Here is a 20,779-nt window from a genome sequence, read left to right as displayed (position 1 = left end):
AATTTGTCCTTCAAATGTGAATTTAACTGCCGTCCGTTGTCTCAATTTGGACCTTCAGAGGTTTTGACTGTGAGTGATGAGTGAAAATAAGTGATAATAGCAACATACTTTATTGAAAAACTGGGATTACTTTTCTGCAATTTTCATACTTTGCAAAGTTATCCAGTGAGCCGGATTGGACCCCTTGTTTGACACCCCTGCTCTAGAGGATAATCATTATAGAAAAATGGAAAGTTAGTGTTTCATGTTTCAATTTATGTTTCTAATATACTGAACACTTGTTATACATACTGAAATTGTTGTAGATGAGACTTTCTTACATCTTGTAATGTCTCTGAATAGTCAAATTAGTAGCTGAAGTTAAGTTCAAAGCTAATGGAAATTCACTGGTTTAATGTTTATCTGTCGGATAATTACACACGTGTCGGCATTCCAACCAGACTTTAAGTCAGACGCTCACGTGAGAGCGACTAACCCCTCCCAGACACTCTGAAAACAGGACTTCTGCACAGCTATTGCCTCATTGGGTACAAAGTGTTTATGTCCTCGGAAAAGAGCTGCTGCGGTCCAGGAGTTTCTCCACTGATCATGTTTTCTGCCAGAGTTCAACTGCCCCTCGATCACTAAAATTAGGTCTGACCAGCAGGCACCTGGTACAGCATCTGGAGATTTCTACTGTAGTCGTGCGGCTTTTTTGGGCCACATTTGGTGGAATTTGCCAAATTTTTCTTGACACACATTTCAAATCAACCATCAAAAGACGCTTGCTTGATGAGCAGAATTGACACACTTTTTTTTTTTAAAGAAAAAAAGAAGAATTGGGTCTCTGACAGTAATTTCCACCAAGAGTTATGTCTAGTGCTCTGTTTAGATTTCACTGTTTTTTGGCAGAGATTGTACTCCTTAAATGAGCTTAATCTGGACTGATGCCTATGATGACAGACTTTTGATAGAGCGCTGAAGCTGGCAGAGTCTGGTAGATCTTAACCTCCTGTTAATGTATTCCAGGGCTCGTGTCTCTGCACAATTGGGAGCAGCTGGGCTTACATATTTTGGTCTTCTTACTTCCTACTGATCGGATGTGTTAGAGTGCTTTGCTGAACTGGAGAGCCGCCTGGCTTTTAGACTATACCACATAAACTTAAAAAGTACAAGGTGTTCCCTCTATTGTCACTGGCTGCCCTACAATCTCCTGTATTTACACAGACATGAAATATTGAACCATATAGTCAGAGGGAAGTATGGGAAGACTTTGTTCTGTGGTTTTTTCACTTGGCAAAGAAAAAGGAAAGTTTTCTTAGTGTTTCTAAGACGTAAATTTTATTGCTTTCACAATCTCTGTATCGTCTGAATTACATGGAGTGGTTGTGTTTTTGTCAACATTTCAAATACAAGGTTTACTCAGAAAAACAATTTTATAGTGATGAATCATAAACCCCGGCTGTCATAATTTCATTCCCAACATCGTTTTGCGAGGTGTTTATTTCCAAACATCGTATCGTTTCTCATATTTTTTTAAATGGAGCTCTAAAAAAACACAATTCCCTGTACTGAAAATAAAAATATAATTTTTTGTCCATGTGTCTCTGTGATTTCTCCCTCTGTTTCCAGGGGATGACTTTTCCATCATACAGCAGGAAATCTTCATGGTGAAGGAATGCATGCACCACAATATTGTGGCCTACTTTGGGAGCTACCTCTGGTAAGAGCTAGCTTAAAGTGCTGCTGCTTTGTCATTTTTACACTCAGTATTTTCTATCTCCTCTCTCAGCCTGTCTAAGTGTATACAATCTGTGGAATTCATACGTCGCTGTCAAAAGGTTTTATCGAGACTTGCTTGAAGCTCATGTGACGTACTTGATGACTTAGTCACACCTGCGAGCGCCTGAAGTATGACTCAAGCTCTTCAACTGGGCTGACTGGTGCTGACTCGGCCCTTCAGTGCCAGGATGCAGCTCTCATGTTTTAATGGAGCCTATGTTTTGTGGCTGGTATCTGAGAGGAAGTCGGGCCGGTCTGCCTACCAACTGCTTCAGACTTCCAGCAGGTTTAACTGGAATATGAGCCTGTGATCTGTTTTTATATGGCAGTTTAGTCCAGAGAGGTGCATGTCTTATCGCAGCAGGCATGTTTTGTACAGTCTCGCCACACAAGAGCACAAACGGGTTACTGTAAAACATTAATGAGCAAGCCGCCATTAATTATTACAAAACCCAAATTAATTGTCTTTAAAAGAACCACAGTTTAATTTAGGGGGGGAAGTTCAGGGGCTTCTTTAAGATCTGTTTCCTGACTTTAAATCATTTCCATGTCGAGATAAATGTTTAAAAAAGAGCACTAAAGTTGTGAGTGTGAGTACAGTGCAGTATCAAACTCAAATTCTGCTTCATTGGCTTGACAGAGCTGCACAGAAGATCATTATCATCACCTTTTGTCATGCAATTTTATCACAGTTAGACTTGTGTTATTTTTAGGAGCCCCCCCCCCCAGACATTCAGTTCACCTTTCAACACAAGCACTTACCTTCTGTTAAGCTTCACCTCTCTACATTAAGTACTTACCCCTGTTTATCAACATGTGTTTAGGAAGTTTAGCAAGCATATGTTGGTAAAGGCGTTTCTCAACATGAGTCTCTTTTTGTAGAATACTGTACAGCGCTGCTTAATCATGTGCTTTAGTACTTGTCAAAATATTTGGCTGTTTAGCTTCATCAGGCAAACTGCTCAGTAATTTTCTTTTCATTCATCAGTCGGGAGAAGCTTTGGATATGTATGGAGTACTGTGGTGGAGGATCTCTGCAGGACATTTATCATGGTGAGCTTTTCTTCTACTCATAACAAAACTGTGTACAATCCATGTGGAGTCTATTACTATCTTAATCTGTACCCTGCTTACGTAAAATAAAAAAATATGTGTGTTTATGTGTTGTAGTGACGGGACCTCTGTCAGAGCTTCAGATAGCATACGTATCCAGAGAGACCATACAGGTATTTGCACATTTGAATAATACTTTGAATACATATTTATGAATGTTAATGTGAGTCGTACTAAATATATTTCCTTTTGCAGGGTTTGGGATACCTTCACAGCAAGGGCAAGATGCACCGTGACATCAAGGTATCGTATATTTCCCCCGTTTTTTTAGTTTTTTGTTCTTTTAACCCTAATGTTATCCAGATGAAGCCCCATCCCATTACGGACGTATTAACAATGAAATCTTCTCATAATAAGCAACAAATGTCAAAACACTTCAGAGCAAAGAGAAAAAGAAGAAAAGAGTGGAAGGAGACAGACACACAGAAGCAGCAGTGGCACAGTTTCAATGCAGCTGTCACAGTGAATGCCTCAGTTGGCCCTGAAGTCGTCCAGAAGTCTGACTTTGCTCTGATGCTGCAGCATTACAGAGGTGTGAACTGAAGTCACAGGAAAAGCATAGTCAGTGAAAGGCTCTCTCTTTGAAAGCATGTGACCACTGGTGTCAGTTACTGCATGCAGTTTTTTTTAGGTTTAGCTGAAGTTGAACATGCATGGTGCATGCACAAAGGCTGAAGCTCCAGCCTTATGTGTTATCACTGAAGGTCAGGGCTGGGCCTATTATCTTTACTCAGCTCTGCACAGTGAGCACTTCCTGTTTCCTCTGCTCTCACCGCAGGATGCCACCAGAGAGACTGTCAGTCACAGCCAACAGAAACACTGTCAGTGGAACTGTCAAAAAGCTGTGATACTGGTGGGATTTTACTGGAAGTTAGATCAGTAACAGACCTGAGCAGTTTATGCTTTAACCAGAACAGATGTTTCTGATCAAGGTTAACACAGAGTGATGAACCAGTGTGGCAACAAATCAGCTCAGTACGTCAAACTTTGTACCAACTTCAAACTTTGCGTTTTCACCAAATAAAGAAATGATTGTGAGATTTTATGTTTTTTTTAACAGGGAGCCAACATACTTCTAACAGACAACGGAGATGTGAAGTTAGGTAAGTTGGCCTTTAGCGTCTTAATTCTCAAGGACTCAAACTCCTCTGCAGCTTTCAGGCGTCCATGGATTGCATAATCTGAAAAGCCCTTTCTATCCTTGTTACAGCTGACTTTGGAGTTGCAGCCAAAATAACAGCCACCATTGCCAAAAGAAAGTCCTTCATTGGAACACCTTATTGGTGAGTGTGTCGTCATCAAATGAAACAGTGGCCCCTTGACAGGCTTCGCCGAATAGGTTCAGCGTCCATGTCCTTTTTTTTTCCTCTGGAGTTCCGAGGAAGTACTGATTATACACTTTCAATGAAATACTATAACATTTTTTTATTCAGCTGTCTGTCAGAGAAACTAGTTTGTTGCTTAAACTGAAAGATACAGCTTCAAATTCCCACAGCACCTAAAGATGTTGTCCAGAGTCTCTGTTCTGACGCTGAACCTGACCTCTGAACACACTTTCAAAGGGTAAAAATAAACAGTTTCCCAGGGAGATCAACAGAGTGCCTTATTTAGTATTAATATAGTTTTTTTTACTGTTGTGAATCCTTCATAACCAACCTTTCAACTTTATTTTTGGAGAGAAGTCACTGAATTTTTGATGTATTTGTGTAGGATGGCTCCAGAAGTAGCAGCGGTGGAGAAGAACGGCGGCTACAACCAGCTGTGTGATATCTGGGCTGTTGGCATCACGTCCATAGAGCTGGCCGAGCTACAGCCGCCAATGTTTGACCTACACCCGATGAGGTAAAAAAAAAAAGAAAGAGAGAGGTTCCTTAGATGACTGTTAGGAAGCTTCCTGCTTTTGTGTTCCTCTAATGTTTCATCACATCTTTTGATTACTTGAATAGCCATCCTGTTTCATTCGAAATGCATTGATGAATTCAAGTACATTTTCCTCTTCCGCACTTCTAAATCCATGCGTGTAATTCCTCTTTATTCTTAGGGCTTTGTTTTTGATGTCAAAGAATAGCTTCCAGCCTCCGAAGCTAAAAGACAAAAACAAATGGTGAGTGGTCCACAGTGTTCAGCGTGATATTGTGGGATTACTGTTTGATATTTTATACTTTGGTCTGGGAGAATAATAGCTCATATTTATCTTGTTCCACAGGTCTGCTGCCTTCCACAACTTTGTCAAAGTGTCTCTGACAAAGAACCCAAAGAAAAGGCCCACTGCAGAGAAGCTTCTATCAGTAATAAATCTTGTTGTTATGACGTGTGGTAGACATTTTCATATCCTGTGCACATTTAAAAGTTTCAAGATTGCAATTTTTTTGCAGCTATTCAAAGTTGAAAATGTGTATGTTAGCAGTCTTAAGTCTCAAAAATCTTGTTTCCTTTCACTTTAAGCTTTTTCGCTATTATCATTTGTTAATCTCGAAGACCAGTCAAGCAAGTAGAGATTATCAAACCCTGCATTTCCATTTTCAATCAAGTTAACAAAACGAAAATACTGTGGTAAAGCAAAGAGGAAGCTGTCAGTTCACAGCTTGTATGTGTCATTTGTAGGCTTCAGTCAAAAGATTCTTTCTATTATAACACTGTGTATGTTCTCTCTCTGAGGGAAAGTCTCTCAGCCTAATGGTTGAGGAACCTCATGATTAAAGTAGACAGTTTAATTACTTTGTAACAGTGAAACTAGGACTTTTAGTATTCTAAAATTATCCTCCAATTTCATGGCAACTTGTGACCCTGTGTTGTTTCTTTGCAGCACGTGTATGTAGCACAGACGGGTTTGACAAGGAGGCTCGCTGTCGACCTCCTAGATAAGATGAACAACCCAGAAAACCACCAGCATTACAGTGAGGTTGACGATGATGACCTCGAGGTAATGTCTCACCCTATCACATCACATCTACTTGTAAACAAATGTGATTTTTAAAGAAAGACGATACAGATATAGATACACTGACAAGTATATACCTGGAACTATAAAATAAGCGCCCCCTTTTTTGATTATTGCAAAGCACAATAAAAATGTTAAAGAATAAATGTTGGCTGTATGAAATTATTGTTTCCAAATCTTGTAGTGAAGCAGATTTTCATGCAAACACTGACATGCTCTCTATCAGCAGAGAATGTAAATATTAGCACAGCAGTTTGTTTTTCAGCAACTTGGCAATCAAAGAGAAAAGGTGAGTTTCACTGAAGTGTGTTTCCACGTTCCCATCCCCCCCTCTTCTTGATTCTCTCCATTGACATTATTATTCCAACTGGAATCAACATCACATTTATGTGGCAGCCAAGGAGGTGGTACCAGTGCCTTTTTAAAAGACCATTGTGCCTTTATCCCACTGACAGCAGTAGCACTGTCTTGGCCTCCATGAATGAAAAAACCCTGAAGGCTATTGAGTGCGAGCAATGGAGATAGTTACAAACAAGCAGCCTCTGGGATGCATGATAATGTGACGATGCATTCATAAATGCTGTGCACAAAAAAAAAAAAGCTCTCAGTTTCAGAATGTGTTTTGGCAGATCGTTTAAAGAGATATATGTCATAATTTTGCCAGATCATTCAAGTCAATGCAGAGTCAGAGTTATGAAATAAACTTCACCCTACTCTGCACATCAAGCATCAAGTATCACACCTTTATGTACAGATCTATCTCCTTATCTTTAAATCTCTTTCTCTCTCTCTGTGTGTGTGTTTGCTCCAGCCTCTCTCTGCAGTCAGACACACCATTCGCTCCACCAACAAACAGGCCAGAGCTGAGAGGACACGCTCAGAGATCAACTGTAAGTGAACAAAAAGCCAGTCTCTAAAAGCTCAAAGCCATCACCAAGACCAACCCACCCCCCATCCCCACCCCCATCCCCACCCCCCGCCAGGAATCCGCCCTGTCATTGGTCGTCATGTCAGTTATCCTGGCTGTTTAGGTCAATAGAGGTCTGGCGGCTTGTCTAAGGGTCATTCCATTAATCCTGCAGTGCTGGCTGGCTTTTTTCCAGACCACAGCATGTGGTAATGTGTATAAAAATAGCCTGGGGATTCACAGAAGAGAAAGTGGATGTAGTGAAGTCTGTGATGCTTTTTTAAATATTTTTTAAGTAGTATCTGTGCTGTAGCATTTTGGCTTAATAAATGATGTGAAATAGCTTGTCTGAAGGGTCGGTAACGGTGCTGGGGATTCTTGAGGAATTCGGTTTTTCAGTCAACAGTTTCTTGGTGTTGAATTTGACAGAGGATGCATAAATTTGACGCATAAATTTAGATTAATTTTCAACCCTTCAGGGAAGTTGTTGTGTGTTTGTGTGTCGTCTTCAGTTGTTGTGGATAAAGTCAGAACGCTGTTGTTCCCCGTCACGCCTGAAGGCTGTGACTGTTTCTCATTTCATCATTTTTGGGGTTGATGTAGCAACAGTCCAGTAGTGTCAGCGAGTGTGTCTTTTGGTTGGGTGTTTGTCATATTTATTCGTAGCTTCATTGTGTTTTTGTGCTTGTCTTTGTACTGTGATCGTTTGTACTAGTTGCACTTCCTGTTTGGGTTTTTTTTTTTTGTAATCCATATTTTTCTCACAATTACGTCTTGACTTTCCCTCCTACATGAAGCAAACAATGGGACAGACCAAGGAAGGCCATGCTCAAGTCCTAGCTTCACTGAGCGACACAGGGGGGACGCAGGTTAGTGACAGCGTAGTGAGACAGTGTGTGTTTGCATAACTCCCCAAGCTCCTCACTCCCCCTTAAGACTTCCTGAGAAATAGGATAATGTTGGAGCATATAACAGAATCATGTGTCTGACAACTAAGTGGCACTAATATGGTGAGTTCCTCTGCATGGAGTGGCTACCCTATTTTGACCTTAGGGTTGAGTGAGATTGAATAATTTGAATATTGTGACATCTCGGTTCCTCTCAGACTAAAATATAATAGTAGATGACTAATCAGATCCTAACAAAAGGAAGTTACACTTGTTTCATACCTTACTCCTCGGCTTCACTTTCTCAAACATCTCGGTGTACGTTGGTTTGTTTGGGACTAACCTGCTCACTGTTATCTGTATCTTTAAAATACAGTAGCACCTCCACATAATCAGCATACCTCAAGCACAGAAACAACAACAACAAAAAAGAAAGAAAAATCCACGGTCTGAATTCTTGAATAGTTTCTTTGTTAATGAGAAGCTGATTATGTGGGAGTATTTATTGGCAGGTCAGTTGATGCCTTTTTTTTCGCCTTCGTAATTACAGCTGGATCACACCATGTTTATACTGGACACTAAACCAGCCTCCTCTAGTGGATCAACTGTTTGACAGAATGTGACCTCAAACCTAAACTAAAGAGTCCGCCCTCTGATTTATCCCTAATTCTTTCGCTCTCACCAATATTTTCCCCCCAAAGTGAACAGACCTGGTTAGTGTCAAGTATAATCTGTTTGTCTTCGGTAACTGACTCGTCTTCAGTCTGCAGACCAAACATTCATGTGTATAATAAATCAGTGAAGAGTCCGTGTGGTGTTTTGGCAGGTCTGGAAGTAGGTAATCTGCTTTTGGTTTGTACTTACATGTGATTTTATTTTAAGAATGGACTGGAGAAGTGTTTCCGAGGCGCCTAGTACTAATACACATGGGTACTACTACTCCCCACGGCTTTGTGTGTCTTGATGTCTTGGGCGCTGATGCCCTCTAGTGCCAAAGGTGTGTGCAAGAAAAGAAAAGATTACAACTGAACACACATTTTTTTATCATTTGCAGTCGACAAGCTCCAGTTTGAACCACCTCTCCGGAAGGAAACCGAAGCTCACTCTGAAATGGTGATGGTCACAATTAGTTTAATCAACAGTGACACAGTGAAAGTGCTACTTTCTGTTTCTATTTCTGTCACTTAAACTAATATGAATGTAGAAAATATGATTATCTCTACTCATTTAATAATGTAAGTTTATCAAAATGCTATTTTTGCTCATGTGTGACTTTCCACAGGATGTGAGTAAAGATAATGACTTCCCTTCCCCCTGGAGTCCCTTTGCAGAGGGAGGAATAACAACCAGGTAATCCATGGAAACTGTTGTCATGGGAACAGCTCCTATTTATGCCTCACTCTCTTTCGCTCTCTCTCTCTGTGTCTCTCTCTCTCTCCTTACCTGGCTTATTAGCTGGATGTATGCCAGAGGATTCATCCAGTGATAGACAGAAGTTTTTTTCTTTTTATTTGACTTTTTTAAAGAACACAAAATGCAGTGATTCAAAATATGATTAATGCAAAGTGCTGAGTGACAAAGAAAGAAAAACTTCTTATGAATAAAAGAAGTATGTTTGTCTTGATGTTCTGTAATCTGTGTATAGATACCTATATACTTATAGATATACTTATGGATGCCCCTCACTTATGGATGCCCCTCACTGTCTCTCACATTAACCTGCTGAATCAATGCTGCTAACCTTTGTCTGTGCATGAACTCACTCTCTCCCCCAGCTGCAGTTTTAAAAAGTTTGGTTTGTTGTCCTGTAAAGCTCCTTTTTTCACCTGTCCGTGTGCTTTCACTGTTTTTCTCCTCCCGCTTCTCTCTGTCTTCTTCTGTTGGCTGTCGGCCTTATCTCCCGTCTTGTCCTTCGAAGGAGCCTTCTCAAAAGCGTTGAGGACGAATTGTTCCAACGGTAACACTAACACTGCGTGTGCTGTAGTTATTGTACGCCACCCGCTCCACCCCCTCGCTTTATCACCGCCCTTTGAGTGAGGTTAAACACCCATAATGTCCACAAATCACCCTCCCTGACACCCCTCCATTCACCATGTGTGATGTGATAATAGCTGTGGATCCAAGCTGTAAGCATGTAGGCAGGCTTTCACTCACTTTGACTTAAATGTCAGCCTGTAGCATTAAAATGAAATGACTTGTTTGTGCAGCCATGACCGTAGACAGAGCCATACAATTATGTTCATTGCTTTTTTTAAAGCCTACGGATGCTACAGGGTTTCTCAATAGTTGTGGCTCCATCTAAGAAGCTTTAAATATGGTGAAGGTTGCATCAATTGCATCAAAGAGACGACATTTCAAGTTATGAAAGTTGTCTGCAGACCTTGTTTTGGTCTCTAGGATCACAGATATGTTTCTTAGATCATATCTTTTTTTCCTTTTAAACAAAAACTACATTTTATTGTAGTTTTTGTTGTTTTCATCGAAGAGTGCTCGCTGAGGACTTCCCTCTCCTTTCCCTCAGAGTTTTACTCTCTTCATCCCCAAGGAGGGACTTCACATAAACATTTGCACGATCAACAACCCTCTTGAGCTCTGATCAGTCTTATTTTCCGCACTGATTACTGTGTTTGTTTTCTGCAGGGGACACATCGCCCATCTTGAAGACGCCTTTGAGGAAGTAGAGCTGTGAGTGACATCAATATATTTATGATTTATGATTCTGGCCTGGTTCCGATCATATCTCTCTGGCCGCACACAGTTTGTTCAACTTAAGAACCTGAGATCCGGCTCCTCCCCAGTCTCTAGTGGTGTTCCCCAGGGCTCTGTCCTTGGCCCCCTCCTGTTCATTATTTATCTTCTGCCTCTTGGTCATATTCTCAGGAAATTTGACATTCAATTCCACTGTTACGCTGATGATACCCAACTCTATCTTTCCACTAAGCCTTCTTCCACTCTGCCACCCATCGCCCTATCGGATTGCTTACTGGAAATTAAATCATGGCTCTCACTCAACTTTCTTAAATTCAACAGCGAAAAAACTGAGGTCCTCCTCATTGGTACCAGATCTACCCTAGCAACACTTTCTCCATGTCCATCGACAATTCCACTGTTCCTACATCGCCTCAGGTAAAGAGCCTGGGTGTTATCCTGGACAGCACATTATCTTTCGAAGCCCACATCAATAACGTTACCCGGACTGCATACTTCCATCTACGGAACATCAACCGTCTCCGTCCCTCACTTTCACCAACCTGCACCGCTATCCTGGTAAACACCCTGATCACATCCCGTCTGGACTACTGTAACTCTCTCCTCTTTGGTCTTCCGCGGAAATCTCTTCACAAACTCCAGCTGGTACAGAACGCAGCCGCCCGTATCATAACCAGAACCCCCTCTATTGAACACATCACTCCTGCCCTGCAGCAACTTCATTGGCTCCCTATCAAATCCCGCATTGACTTTAAGATTCTACTCCTCACTTACAAGATCCTTCACAACCTGGCACCATCATATCTCTCTGAACTTATTCACATCTACACAGCCTCCCGAACTCTCCGATCCTCCTCCACAAACCAGCTCTTTGCCCCAGCTGCCAACTTAACTACCATGGGGTCAAGAGCCTTTAGCCGATCTGCCCCCCGCCTTTGGAACTCTCTCCCACCAGACATTTGCTGTCTGGTTCCACCTTTAAATCCCGCCTGAAAACGCACCTATTCAGAGTGGCATACTCTGTCTCACACTAACTATGCAATCGTGTTCTTGCTTATTTGTTGCACTGATGAACTTTATAGTCACATTCATATTTCTTTCTTTATCTTTGCACTAATATTTACCTGATTTTTATTGTTTGATGTACTGTTGTCGTGTTTTATGTGCATTGTAAGGTGTCCTTGAGTGCTTTGAAAGGCGCCTTTAAATAAAATGCATTATTATTATTATTATTATTATTATTTATAATATCATCATGAACACACTTGAATTTACATCTTTGTAATTAAAACACAACACCTCTTTTTCAGGTCAACCCTTAAGCCAGGGGTTCCTCCTCCTCTGCCCCCGAAGGTGATCCCCAAAATTGTGTGTTTGGATTTTTTGCAGTTTATATCCATATTACAAGTATTTGTGGTACACAGAGTACTTGAAGTAAAATCTACCCCTCATCTCTTCTCAGCCACACTTAAACAGCCCGTCAGAGGACCTTGGCCTTAATGATGAAAGGTGTCTGACAGTTCGGAGGTTCCCTAACTCGGAGAATGGACCGAGCCAGGTGGCTCGCAGACAGAGCACACCTGAGCAGGGCAACAAGGTGGAGCACTCATCTCCAGATTTCCTGTCTGCCAGCGTCAGCAGCCCGGGCCTTTTGTCTCATGCCTCAGATCCTGGTGAGTTTTTCTAAATCAACCTTGTACAATAGTGTCTGGATTTATCTAAACAGCATTTATGTGCAAGAACAAGTCTATATGAACTTGTTTTAAATTGGTTTCTGTCTTCTTAAATAAAATCTGTTGCTGAATGAGCACTCATTTTATTTTTTACAAGCTCTCATTAAACCTGAATGCAAAGGTAAGAGAGCCTGATGTAAACGTGACTGATCCTTCATATCGGACCGTTTTTATTGATACTTAAAACGCTAATGTAAATTCCATCTGCCTGCTGTCTCATAACAGAGGAGGACTCGGATGGCAGCGTGAACGGTGAAAATCCCAAACCACCACCGAACCGGCAGCAAAGGAAGGAGAAAAAGGATTTCCCTGTGAGTTTTTGTTGTTATTTTGTAAAGATATTTCACAACTTATTACGTTTTCAATATGTGTCTCAATCGGTCAACGCAATGAAAATACCTTCTGTAGTCTTGCAGCCTATTTTTCGTCTGCAGTGTCTCCGACTAACTGAAACCTCAAATATGATGTTTTTCCTTTTGTCTGATCCAAACTCTGACGGAAATCTGGCCTCCACTCATGTCGAACATTTAATTGACTTTGACAGAACATGAGCTCAAAAAAAGAGCCTGCATTGTTATTTTTTGGCTCATTGTTGAAGTCAGAGATGAATTATGGAGCTACATTTAAAATAATTGTTGCTGCTTTGTTTATGATTTCTTCATCAATGGTATCTGATGTTTTTTTGGTTTTTCTTTGCTTCCTCTGCTCCTCCTTAGAAACCTGCTATCAACGGCCTGCCTCCCACTCCTAAAGTACTGGTGAGTGAATCATCTGCATCTATTGTTTCCTACAGTCTTCACTCGTCCCTGCTGGCCTGGTTTCATGGGTACTGTCATTAAACTCTTGTCTGAGCTGCTGCTGTACATGCCATAGATATTTGGGGTCCACAGAGCTTTCTGCTTTGTGGTTGTTTCTGCTCAGCTCAGCTCCAGCTCCAGCTCATTAAACCCTGGCTGACATTTTAGCGCTTCGCTGAGCCAGAGGCTGTCTGTTTTCAGCTGCGGTGCTTTTCATTGCAGATGGGAGCCTGTTTCTCTAAAGTGTTTGATGGCTGTCCACTGAAGATCAACTGTGCCACATCATGGATTCATCCAGACACCAAAGGTAGAAAGGCAGACATAAGCACAGCTGTATGCAACAAGCACCACAAACAAACACACACACACACACACACACAAACACACAATCACACACATAGAAATAATACATTCATTAATGCCAATACTTAATTTTTCTTTTTCACTCTTCTAGATCAGTACCTAATCTTTGGGACGGGGGATGGCATCTATACGCTGAATCTTAATGAGCTGCATGAAGCCACAATGGAGCAGGTGACCACCACTGAAATCAATCACAACCAATATTAAGAAATGAATACTGTTTATCCTAATTAAACGAGGCGTGGGATTTATATATTATATGCTTATTATATTTAAACTTACACAAACAGAGTCCTAACTGGAAAAGTGATTATAATAGAGGAGAGGAGGGCAGAAGCTCTAGTTAGCGATGTGAGGAGCCACACAGGAGAGACGCTGTGTTAGGATTTTATTACTGAGGTTTTTATTTCTTTGACTGTGTAGAAATATTTTAACATCACAGATGATGAACAAAGACATTAAAATGTGAGTCTTATAGATAGATAGATAGATAGATAGATAGATAGATAGATACTTTATTAATCCTGAAGGAATATAAGGATAAAACCTGAGACGTGCCATTAGGCTGTCAAAGGATTTCTGAGGAGTGTAACATGAGTTGTGATAATATATTTCTTATAATCAAAGGAGAAGAGGAAAAAATAAAAAAATAATTATCAATGTAAGATTTTAGGAAAAAGCAGGAACCACAAACACAACACAACCTAAACATGAAGCTCTGAATTGATGTGGAAACTACTGATTCAGTGTTAAAGCACTAATATGGATTCATTTTCACAGTTTGACAAATTGTTAACAAACACCTAGCTAAATGATAACTGTACCATCTTTGTTTTACTCTATATTTAGCTGTTCCCGAGGAAGTGTACATGGCTGTACGTTATCAACAACAACCTGATGTCTTTATCAGGTAAGTGATGGATTTATCCCGGCCTCCTGCTTCACTGGCCACCGCCATAACCTGCTGCTTCTTTGTCCTGTATCCCGTTATCTGGCTGGCCCCTGAGGGCAAGACAGTCACTCCATATCTGCAGCCCTCAAATAACTGTTTTCTTTTATTTGCCATCTGAGAGCCTCTATAAGAGCAGTGTCCTCGTGGCACAGTGACTCATTTATCACATGTGGCATAACAGCCTGTTCGGTGGAAGAAATACTCACATATATTGATTTATCTTTGTAGGGAACAAAGTATACTAGCTGCTTAACCAAGTATAATTTATTTTATATATTAAAAACGAGCAGAAAGCTCAAATAATCTTTTATTTGAAACTGAACGGTCTTCAGAGCCGAAACCTTTTCTCGGTTTGTCAGTTCAGGATGGGATTACAGAGCGTGAGGTCTACTTTCGGTTTTACCTTCAGCAGTTTGCCCCTTGGTATACTTAACCTCTGTTCTCTTCTCCTCTTCCCTTGGACACTGTCCATCCTCCTCTCGCCTGGCTTGATTTGATATTCTACTAACTGGCTTCATCAGAAGGTAATCATGCTTCACACCATCGTCACACTTCTGTTTTTACCCCTGTTCACATCTAACCTTTCTAAATGTGAAAGCTGCTTCATGGGATTGAGGATTTTTCAAGCAAATTCAACAACTATGTTTAAAATGTGTCGTCTTGTTTCTTTTTAATATCCCAAAAATGATGAAGAAAACATTAACTCAGTTCTCATCTGTCATATTTTTTTGGGCCTTGATTCCTGCTCAGCTTCTTATTGTATTGTCTCATTATGCTGATGATTTAATGTGCTGCTTTCTGCTGTAGGAAAAACCTTCCAGCTGTATTCCCACAACTTGATCGGGCTGTTTGAGCAGCTGAAGAAGCCGGGACTGGCTGCTCAGTTCCAGACTCACCGCTTCCCAGACAAAATTTTACCCAGGTGAGATCAACAAGCCAAGGTCTAATACCAAGAACCCCCTCCCTCTCTCTCTCGTCATGTGTTTTTTATTCAGCAACACCATTTGTTTTTTTGTAATAAGGTCACAACTCCTGCTTTTCCAAATTTTATGGGAATTTCCTCACTCATCCTGTGCATCCCCTATTTTCATCCCTTTGTTGTTCTTCACTGTCTGCAATTGTGACAAATTACTGTGGTGACAGAAGAGAAAAAGTAAAAGAAAAAAGAAGAAGAGTGAACCTCTGGCCAACTTCCTCCATTCTAGACGTCATCAGCTCTTTTAGGACTGTGGTCAAAACAACTCGACTGTTTTCTTTCCTCAGGAGGTTTGCCTTGACGACTAAGATCCCCGACACAAAGGGCTGTCACAAGTGCTGCATTGGTGAGTCAGCCTTTTACCTTCCAGCCTTTTTGTGCTTTATTTACTCTCCCTTCCATCATATTCCAGTGTCTATACACAAAGAACATCTCCTCACTAGTCATGTCCTGCATCTCTTTTGCTCTGTTAACCCTTATGCATTCATTTTATATGATAATTAGTTTTTAATAGATTTCAGATATTTGTGACTTGTATAAAATCATGCTCCCAATCTAAATTGTTAATTATCTAAGTCCTTGATGTTGCAGTCTAGCTCATCTCCTTGACATCTCTTTCCCGTCTGTGTCACAGTGAGAAACCCGTATACCGGCCACAAATACCTTTGTGGAGCTCTGCAGTCTGGGATTGTCCTGTTGCAGTGGTATGAGCCCATGCAGAGGTTTATGCTCATCAAGGTCAGTTTGAATGTTTTCCCACATCAAACATAGTTTTTGTCCCAAAGTTTGTCTTTGCCTGGCTGCATGTTCTCACCGCAAGACTGCACTGTACTAATTTTCCAAGGAACACATCAGCAGTATAAAAAAAGCTGTAGAAGTCAAAACAAATAAAAATACCAGGATGACTAAATTCAACTGAAAATGCCCTGAAACTTGCACATATTCCCTTTAATTAGGATTTTTTTAACCCTCACATACTGTTCAGGGTAAAATCTGATCCATTTTTACATCTGAAAGCTGTAAATACACTCTAAATACTTGTTATTTTTATCCTGAAATTTGATGACTTCTCCTTAAAGCATTTGAATGCAGCTGATACATAATTATTTTTGAGAGTTTTAATCTTATTATCTGTGACTGATGACGTATTCATGAATGATTTGTTGTGAAGAAATTTGGTAGAGACTAATTACGAGGAGATACTGTAAAGAGTCAATATGAACAGTATGTGAGGGTTAAATAATCATAATGTTTCTCAAATCATGCAACAAAATGAACTTTTAATTATCTTACTATCAGAGCATCACTGACTCGTCGTCTCTCTCTCTTCCCACGGCAGCACTTTGACTTCCCTCTTCCCAACCCGCTGAAAGTGTTCGAGATGCTCGTGGTCCCAGAGCAGGAGTATCCCCTGGTGTGTGTGGCCATCAGCCAGGGCACCGAGCCAGGCCAGGTGGTCCGCTTCGAGACTATCAACCTCAACTCCTGCTCGTCCTGGTTCACAGAGATTGGAGCAAGTAAGTCAAACTCGATGTGCTTGGACGTAGATCAGAAGATGGTTGGATAGAAGCGCAGAAAACACTAAAAATCATCTTTTAGTCAGTCCTGTAAAATCAATCTTTGTGAGTCTGTCATTGATATCATATAAAATACAACAAAGTCTTGGCTCTTTTTGTGGTTTGAGCAATAATACATATTTTGTACCTCAAAGAAAGTAAAGAATGTGATTATGTAAAATAAATAGTACGTTGTTTGAGATGTTGAACAGGCTTGTTATGTTTTCTCCCTGCAGCTAATCAGCAGGTGGACGCCATCCATGTCACCCAGCTGGAGAGAGACACTGTGTTGGTGTGTTTGGACCGTAAGTGGAATGTCAAACTTACTGTAGCGTCCTCATTTGTCTGCATACGATATTTGTCGTGATTATTTTTTGCTTGCCAGATGCAGATACTCAAATACAAAATCTACAACTGTTTTTTGTGAACATGTAAATACTTTCTGAAACATCTTTCTCAGAACTTTTTATCATTTTTTTATCCTCCCCCAGAAAATTTGAAGATTGTTAATCTCCAGGGCCGACTGAAGTCCAACAAAAAGCTGGCATCTGAGCTCAGTTTTGACTTCTGCATTGGATCTGTTGGTAAGATTTCAGAAGGCTCTTCAACTTTACTGCTTGTACAAAGAAATAAAAGTACATGTCGTTCTGGATTCTGAAGAATGAGAGCTGACAACACAGGAGCTGAAATCTTTCACCTTAAAGGGAAATATCAAAAAGTGCCAACTGTTACCGCCTGACAGATCTATGAAGCATCTCTTTTTGAACTATAACTGAATTGCATGGTGCTTACAGATACTATTTGTTCATTTGAATCATGTTAGACTGACGTTTGACTTTCTCTCCTCTCTTTTGTGACAGTGTGCCTTCAGGATAGCGTCCTGGCCTTCTGGAAACACGGCATGCAGGGAAAGAGCTTTAAGTCTAATGAGGTAAAATGTCCCATAACCACTACAGCTGGGTGAACTCTTTACTGGTTCCACTAGTTAGATTTAAATGCACATTTCAAACATTTCGATGCCATGTTGGTGAATTACATTGACCTCAGTTTGAGGCTTGTGTATTTTTAAAGATGACACTTCAAGTTCTCATACACATTTTCTAAGCCTTTGTTTAGTTTAGTTTATGTGCACATAAAGAGGAAAAAAAAAACATAATACAAGAAAGGTAATACAAGCAGATTTTTTGGGATTAAGAAAATAAAACAATTATAAAACAACTAACGAAACAGAAATATGCGAGAGGAGCCAATAAAACCCATTAGGGCTTGTCAGGTGGTCCTCCAATAGTGAAACATATAACATTTAATAACTTAAGACTAAAGAAATACAGACAAATACAAACAAAAGCTGAACAAAAACATTTCAAAAAAATAAAACTGAAGTGTTACAAGTGTGTAAGAAAGCCTGCTTGATACTCAGAAATATCAATGAAATCTACAGTATATTGATGCCAAAATATCAGCATCTTATCTCGTGTATCTCCAGCGACTTTCTGACACCTTCCTGAATCCAACTTGTTTGTTCTACACATGAACAAACACCTTCGGTTGTCGTCCACAATGACTATTATATTACATTGTATACAGTATTGGCTGTTTATATGCGTAGCTACATGCTGTCGGTGATCCCTGGAGATTAGACCTCAGGTGGAGCAACACAAAATGTCTTTGTGTCGGCCCGAGGTAATGAATTTGTCCACCATTCACGGAGGGATTTCATGTTAACCCGATCATGAGTCACGCTCAGCGGCACAATAAAAGTTCAAGAGATCGCAGGGAGGTGAAGCATTCTGTTTTTATGAAAAGTGATATGGTGATAGGGGCCGCCCTTTTCAAAGCTCGTCGTGTCAGACGTGGTCCCGCAGCACTCGGATGAAACTGAAGGTCTGTTTGCCCCGTCTGTGCCCAGCCCAGCTTGACAGTTCTCCCATAGCAAGGATTTTTGAAATGTCAGCGGCCATGCAAAATTCATGCTCAATCATAAACGAAACCCGTCACACAACGGGGAGCAGCACTAAATAATTCAGCCTTTGTCTCGTTATGATTGCTCTCTAAAGCGATGGCATTCAAGGAGAGGAGGGGGGGGCCTATTGATCCGATCTTGCTCCGGTGGGTGCTTCTCTGAACACCCGAGACCTTGTTCTTATTACGGCTTAAACAGATCAGATCTCTCCCGAGGCCAAGGACTTACACCTAGCAGGTGTCAGCCGCCGACTATCTCGCATCTGTCGACAAGTCTTCATGGCATGTCAACACGTGAGAGTGTTTTTGAAGGGGGGTGCTTGTTTTCTTTTTAACACCGCGACGTGTCGGGCTACATCTTGTGACTAGCAAAGTTAATCTCCAGGTTTGTACACAGTAACACAGAGTCCCTGGAGACGACACTCGCCCCTCTGCAGTCTGTTAAAAACATGCAGAAACACACAATACGTGATGTTCAAATGTAAACTGTGGCCCCCTCCAACAACAAGAATCAGCTGACTCTTATATTAATTGACACGAGTGAAGCTAATTAATAATCAAATCTAGCTCATTCATGCCCTCTGATGCTTTTAAAAGTCTGGTAATATCAGTAATAAGTCAAATTCTTCAATTATTCCCTCTACACACAACTTACCTTTTTCAATGTATTGCAATTAGCTGCATTTTCATTATCTTCAGTGAAGTGAGTCCATACTTTTAAATGTTTTACCCCGTCAGTCACGACTGGAGAGCACACAGCGTCAAACCCCGGCGGCTTCATCATCATTAGGGGACAGTTTATTAATCTGAAAATGGCTGCTATGTTAGGATGAATTAACGTTACATAAATACAGATAGCAGCACCTTTAATCCAGTTTATCTTAATATTTCAGAACTGATGCTGCTTTTAAAACTATTTTGTAAGATATTTTTGAATTGCTCATCTTACCAACCCTTATTTGTCACTGATTCATAGATATAAATAACCAGTTTGGTTTCTTTCTTTTTTTATTCACAGGTCACGCAAGAGATTTCTGATCCCCACAGAGTCTTCCGCCTCCTTGGCTCTGACAGGTTGGTGCACATACATTTCCATTTTTAGCTTCATCAGTTTCACATGAGTGTTCAAACGCAGCAAATGGAAGAACACGTTCCACAAAAACCTCAAAGGAAATCAAAAACACCTCATATAATAAAGAAAAGGAAAAAAACAGCTGACTGAGCCATATTACAAAATGACCTACATGAAACCAGGTCAGTGGTTATGTCTGCCCTCCCTCGGGTCTTATTGTTTTGCTTTTACCTGGAAACAGACAGCCGGCCACCTCCTGTGCTCTGAGTCTAGGGCTCGTCTCCCGCTGGCTCTGATAAATCTCTCACTGTGCTCATATTTTTTACCTGCAGCCGTGTTTTCCTCTCTCGCTTTCTGTTCATCTTTCCTCAAACCAATTTTATCTGGATCTGTTCATATTTTTTTACTGTCTATTGAATCTGAAACCCACAGTCCCCATTTGACCTTTAAATTATGTGAGATTATCAAAATTTTGAAGGGCTACAACTATCAATTAGAGGTCTGCTTTTAGATGAATCAGTACATCATTTTGTCTATGAAATCATGTCAGAAAAAGGTGTAAAGTGCCCGTTATAAGTTTGGTTCAGAACCCTAAATAAATCAGTTTATCATCACACAAGATGAACAAAAGTAACAAATCCTCACATTGGAGAAGCTGGAAGAGGTGAATCTTTGAGTATTTTTACTTGGAAAAATAACTTTCTGATAAACCGATTATAAAAAAAAAAATAGTTGCCAATTAACTTTCTGTCAATCAGTAAGTCGATTAATCAACTAATCTTTTCAGCTCTAAATAATTAACTAATCATCTCGGCGACTGTAACAAAGTCAAGAAATAACCTCACAGTTTAACATATCATTAAAAGTGTGCAGCTGTTGAGTGAAGGCATCGACTTCACGCCTGTATCGGCTGATGTGATGATTATTGGTTTCAGCTTCACACAGTATGATGTGATTTGTGCTTCGTACGTCACACAGAAACACTCAAACACACACACACACACACACACACACACACACACACACACACACACACACACACACACAAAT

At 40.5% G+C, this 20,779-nt stretch overlaps 1 protein-coding gene across 4 annotated transcripts in view; it reads left to right on the top strand.

Annotated features, from left to right (window-relative positions):
• The window catches only part of map4k5 (mitogen-activated protein kinase kinase kinase kinase 5), a 33,773-nt gene that overhangs the window by 10,924 nt on the left and 2,070 nt on the right, over positions 1-20,779 (top strand). The window contains exons 4-33 of one of the 4 annotated variants that reach the window (XM_062440095.1): positions 1,612-1,702; positions 2,750-2,814; positions 2,932-2,987; positions 3,070-3,117; positions 3,935-3,977; positions 4,085-4,157; positions 4,585-4,716; positions 4,916-4,978; positions 5,081-5,162; positions 5,681-5,797; positions 6,627-6,705; positions 7,520-7,591; positions 8,664-8,722; positions 8,892-8,959; positions 10,250-10,294; positions 11,629-11,671; positions 11,781-11,991; positions 12,277-12,362; positions 12,768-12,809; positions 13,071-13,155; positions 13,303-13,382; positions 14,061-14,121; positions 14,971-15,085; positions 15,427-15,485; positions 15,774-15,877; positions 16,479-16,656; positions 16,932-17,000; positions 17,187-17,279; positions 17,556-17,626; positions 19,676-19,731. In XM_062440095.1, the coding sequence (XP_062296079.1) occupies positions 1,612-1,702; positions 2,750-2,814; positions 2,932-2,987; positions 3,070-3,117; positions 3,935-3,977; positions 4,085-4,157; positions 4,585-4,716; positions 4,916-4,978; positions 5,081-5,162; positions 5,681-5,797; positions 6,627-6,705; positions 7,520-7,591; positions 8,664-8,722; positions 8,892-8,959; positions 10,250-10,294; positions 11,629-11,671; positions 11,781-11,991; positions 12,277-12,362; positions 12,768-12,809; positions 13,071-13,155; positions 13,303-13,382; positions 14,061-14,121; positions 14,971-15,085; positions 15,427-15,485; positions 15,774-15,877; positions 16,479-16,656; positions 16,932-17,000; positions 17,187-17,279; positions 17,556-17,626; positions 19,676-19,731 (2,446 nt within the window). Of the gene's footprint in view, positions 1-1,611; positions 1,703-2,749; positions 2,815-2,931; positions 2,988-3,069; positions 3,118-3,934; positions 3,978-4,084; positions 4,158-4,584; positions 4,717-4,915; positions 4,979-5,080; positions 5,163-5,680; positions 5,798-6,626; positions 6,706-7,519; positions 7,592-8,663; positions 8,723-8,891; positions 8,960-10,249; positions 10,295-11,628; positions 11,687-11,780; positions 11,992-12,276; positions 12,363-12,767; positions 12,810-13,070; positions 13,156-13,302; positions 13,383-14,060; positions 14,122-14,970; positions 15,086-15,426; positions 15,486-15,773; positions 15,878-16,478; positions 16,657-16,931; positions 17,001-17,186; positions 17,280-17,555; positions 17,627-19,675; positions 19,732-20,779 lie in introns of all 4 variants that reach the window. The other 3 variants (XM_062440094.1, XM_062440097.1, XM_062440096.1) reach the window with 3 other exon arrangements.

Source organism: Scomber scombrus, chromosome 19, assembly GCF_963691925.1.
Source record: "Scomber scombrus chromosome 19, fScoSco1.1, whole genome shotgun sequence".
Taxonomy (NCBI): Eukaryota; Metazoa; Chordata; class Actinopteri; order Scombriformes; family Scombridae; genus Scomber; species Scomber scombrus.
The sequence above is the reverse complement of the archived record's forward strand: the minus strand, read 5'-3'. Positions and strand labels throughout refer to the sequence as shown.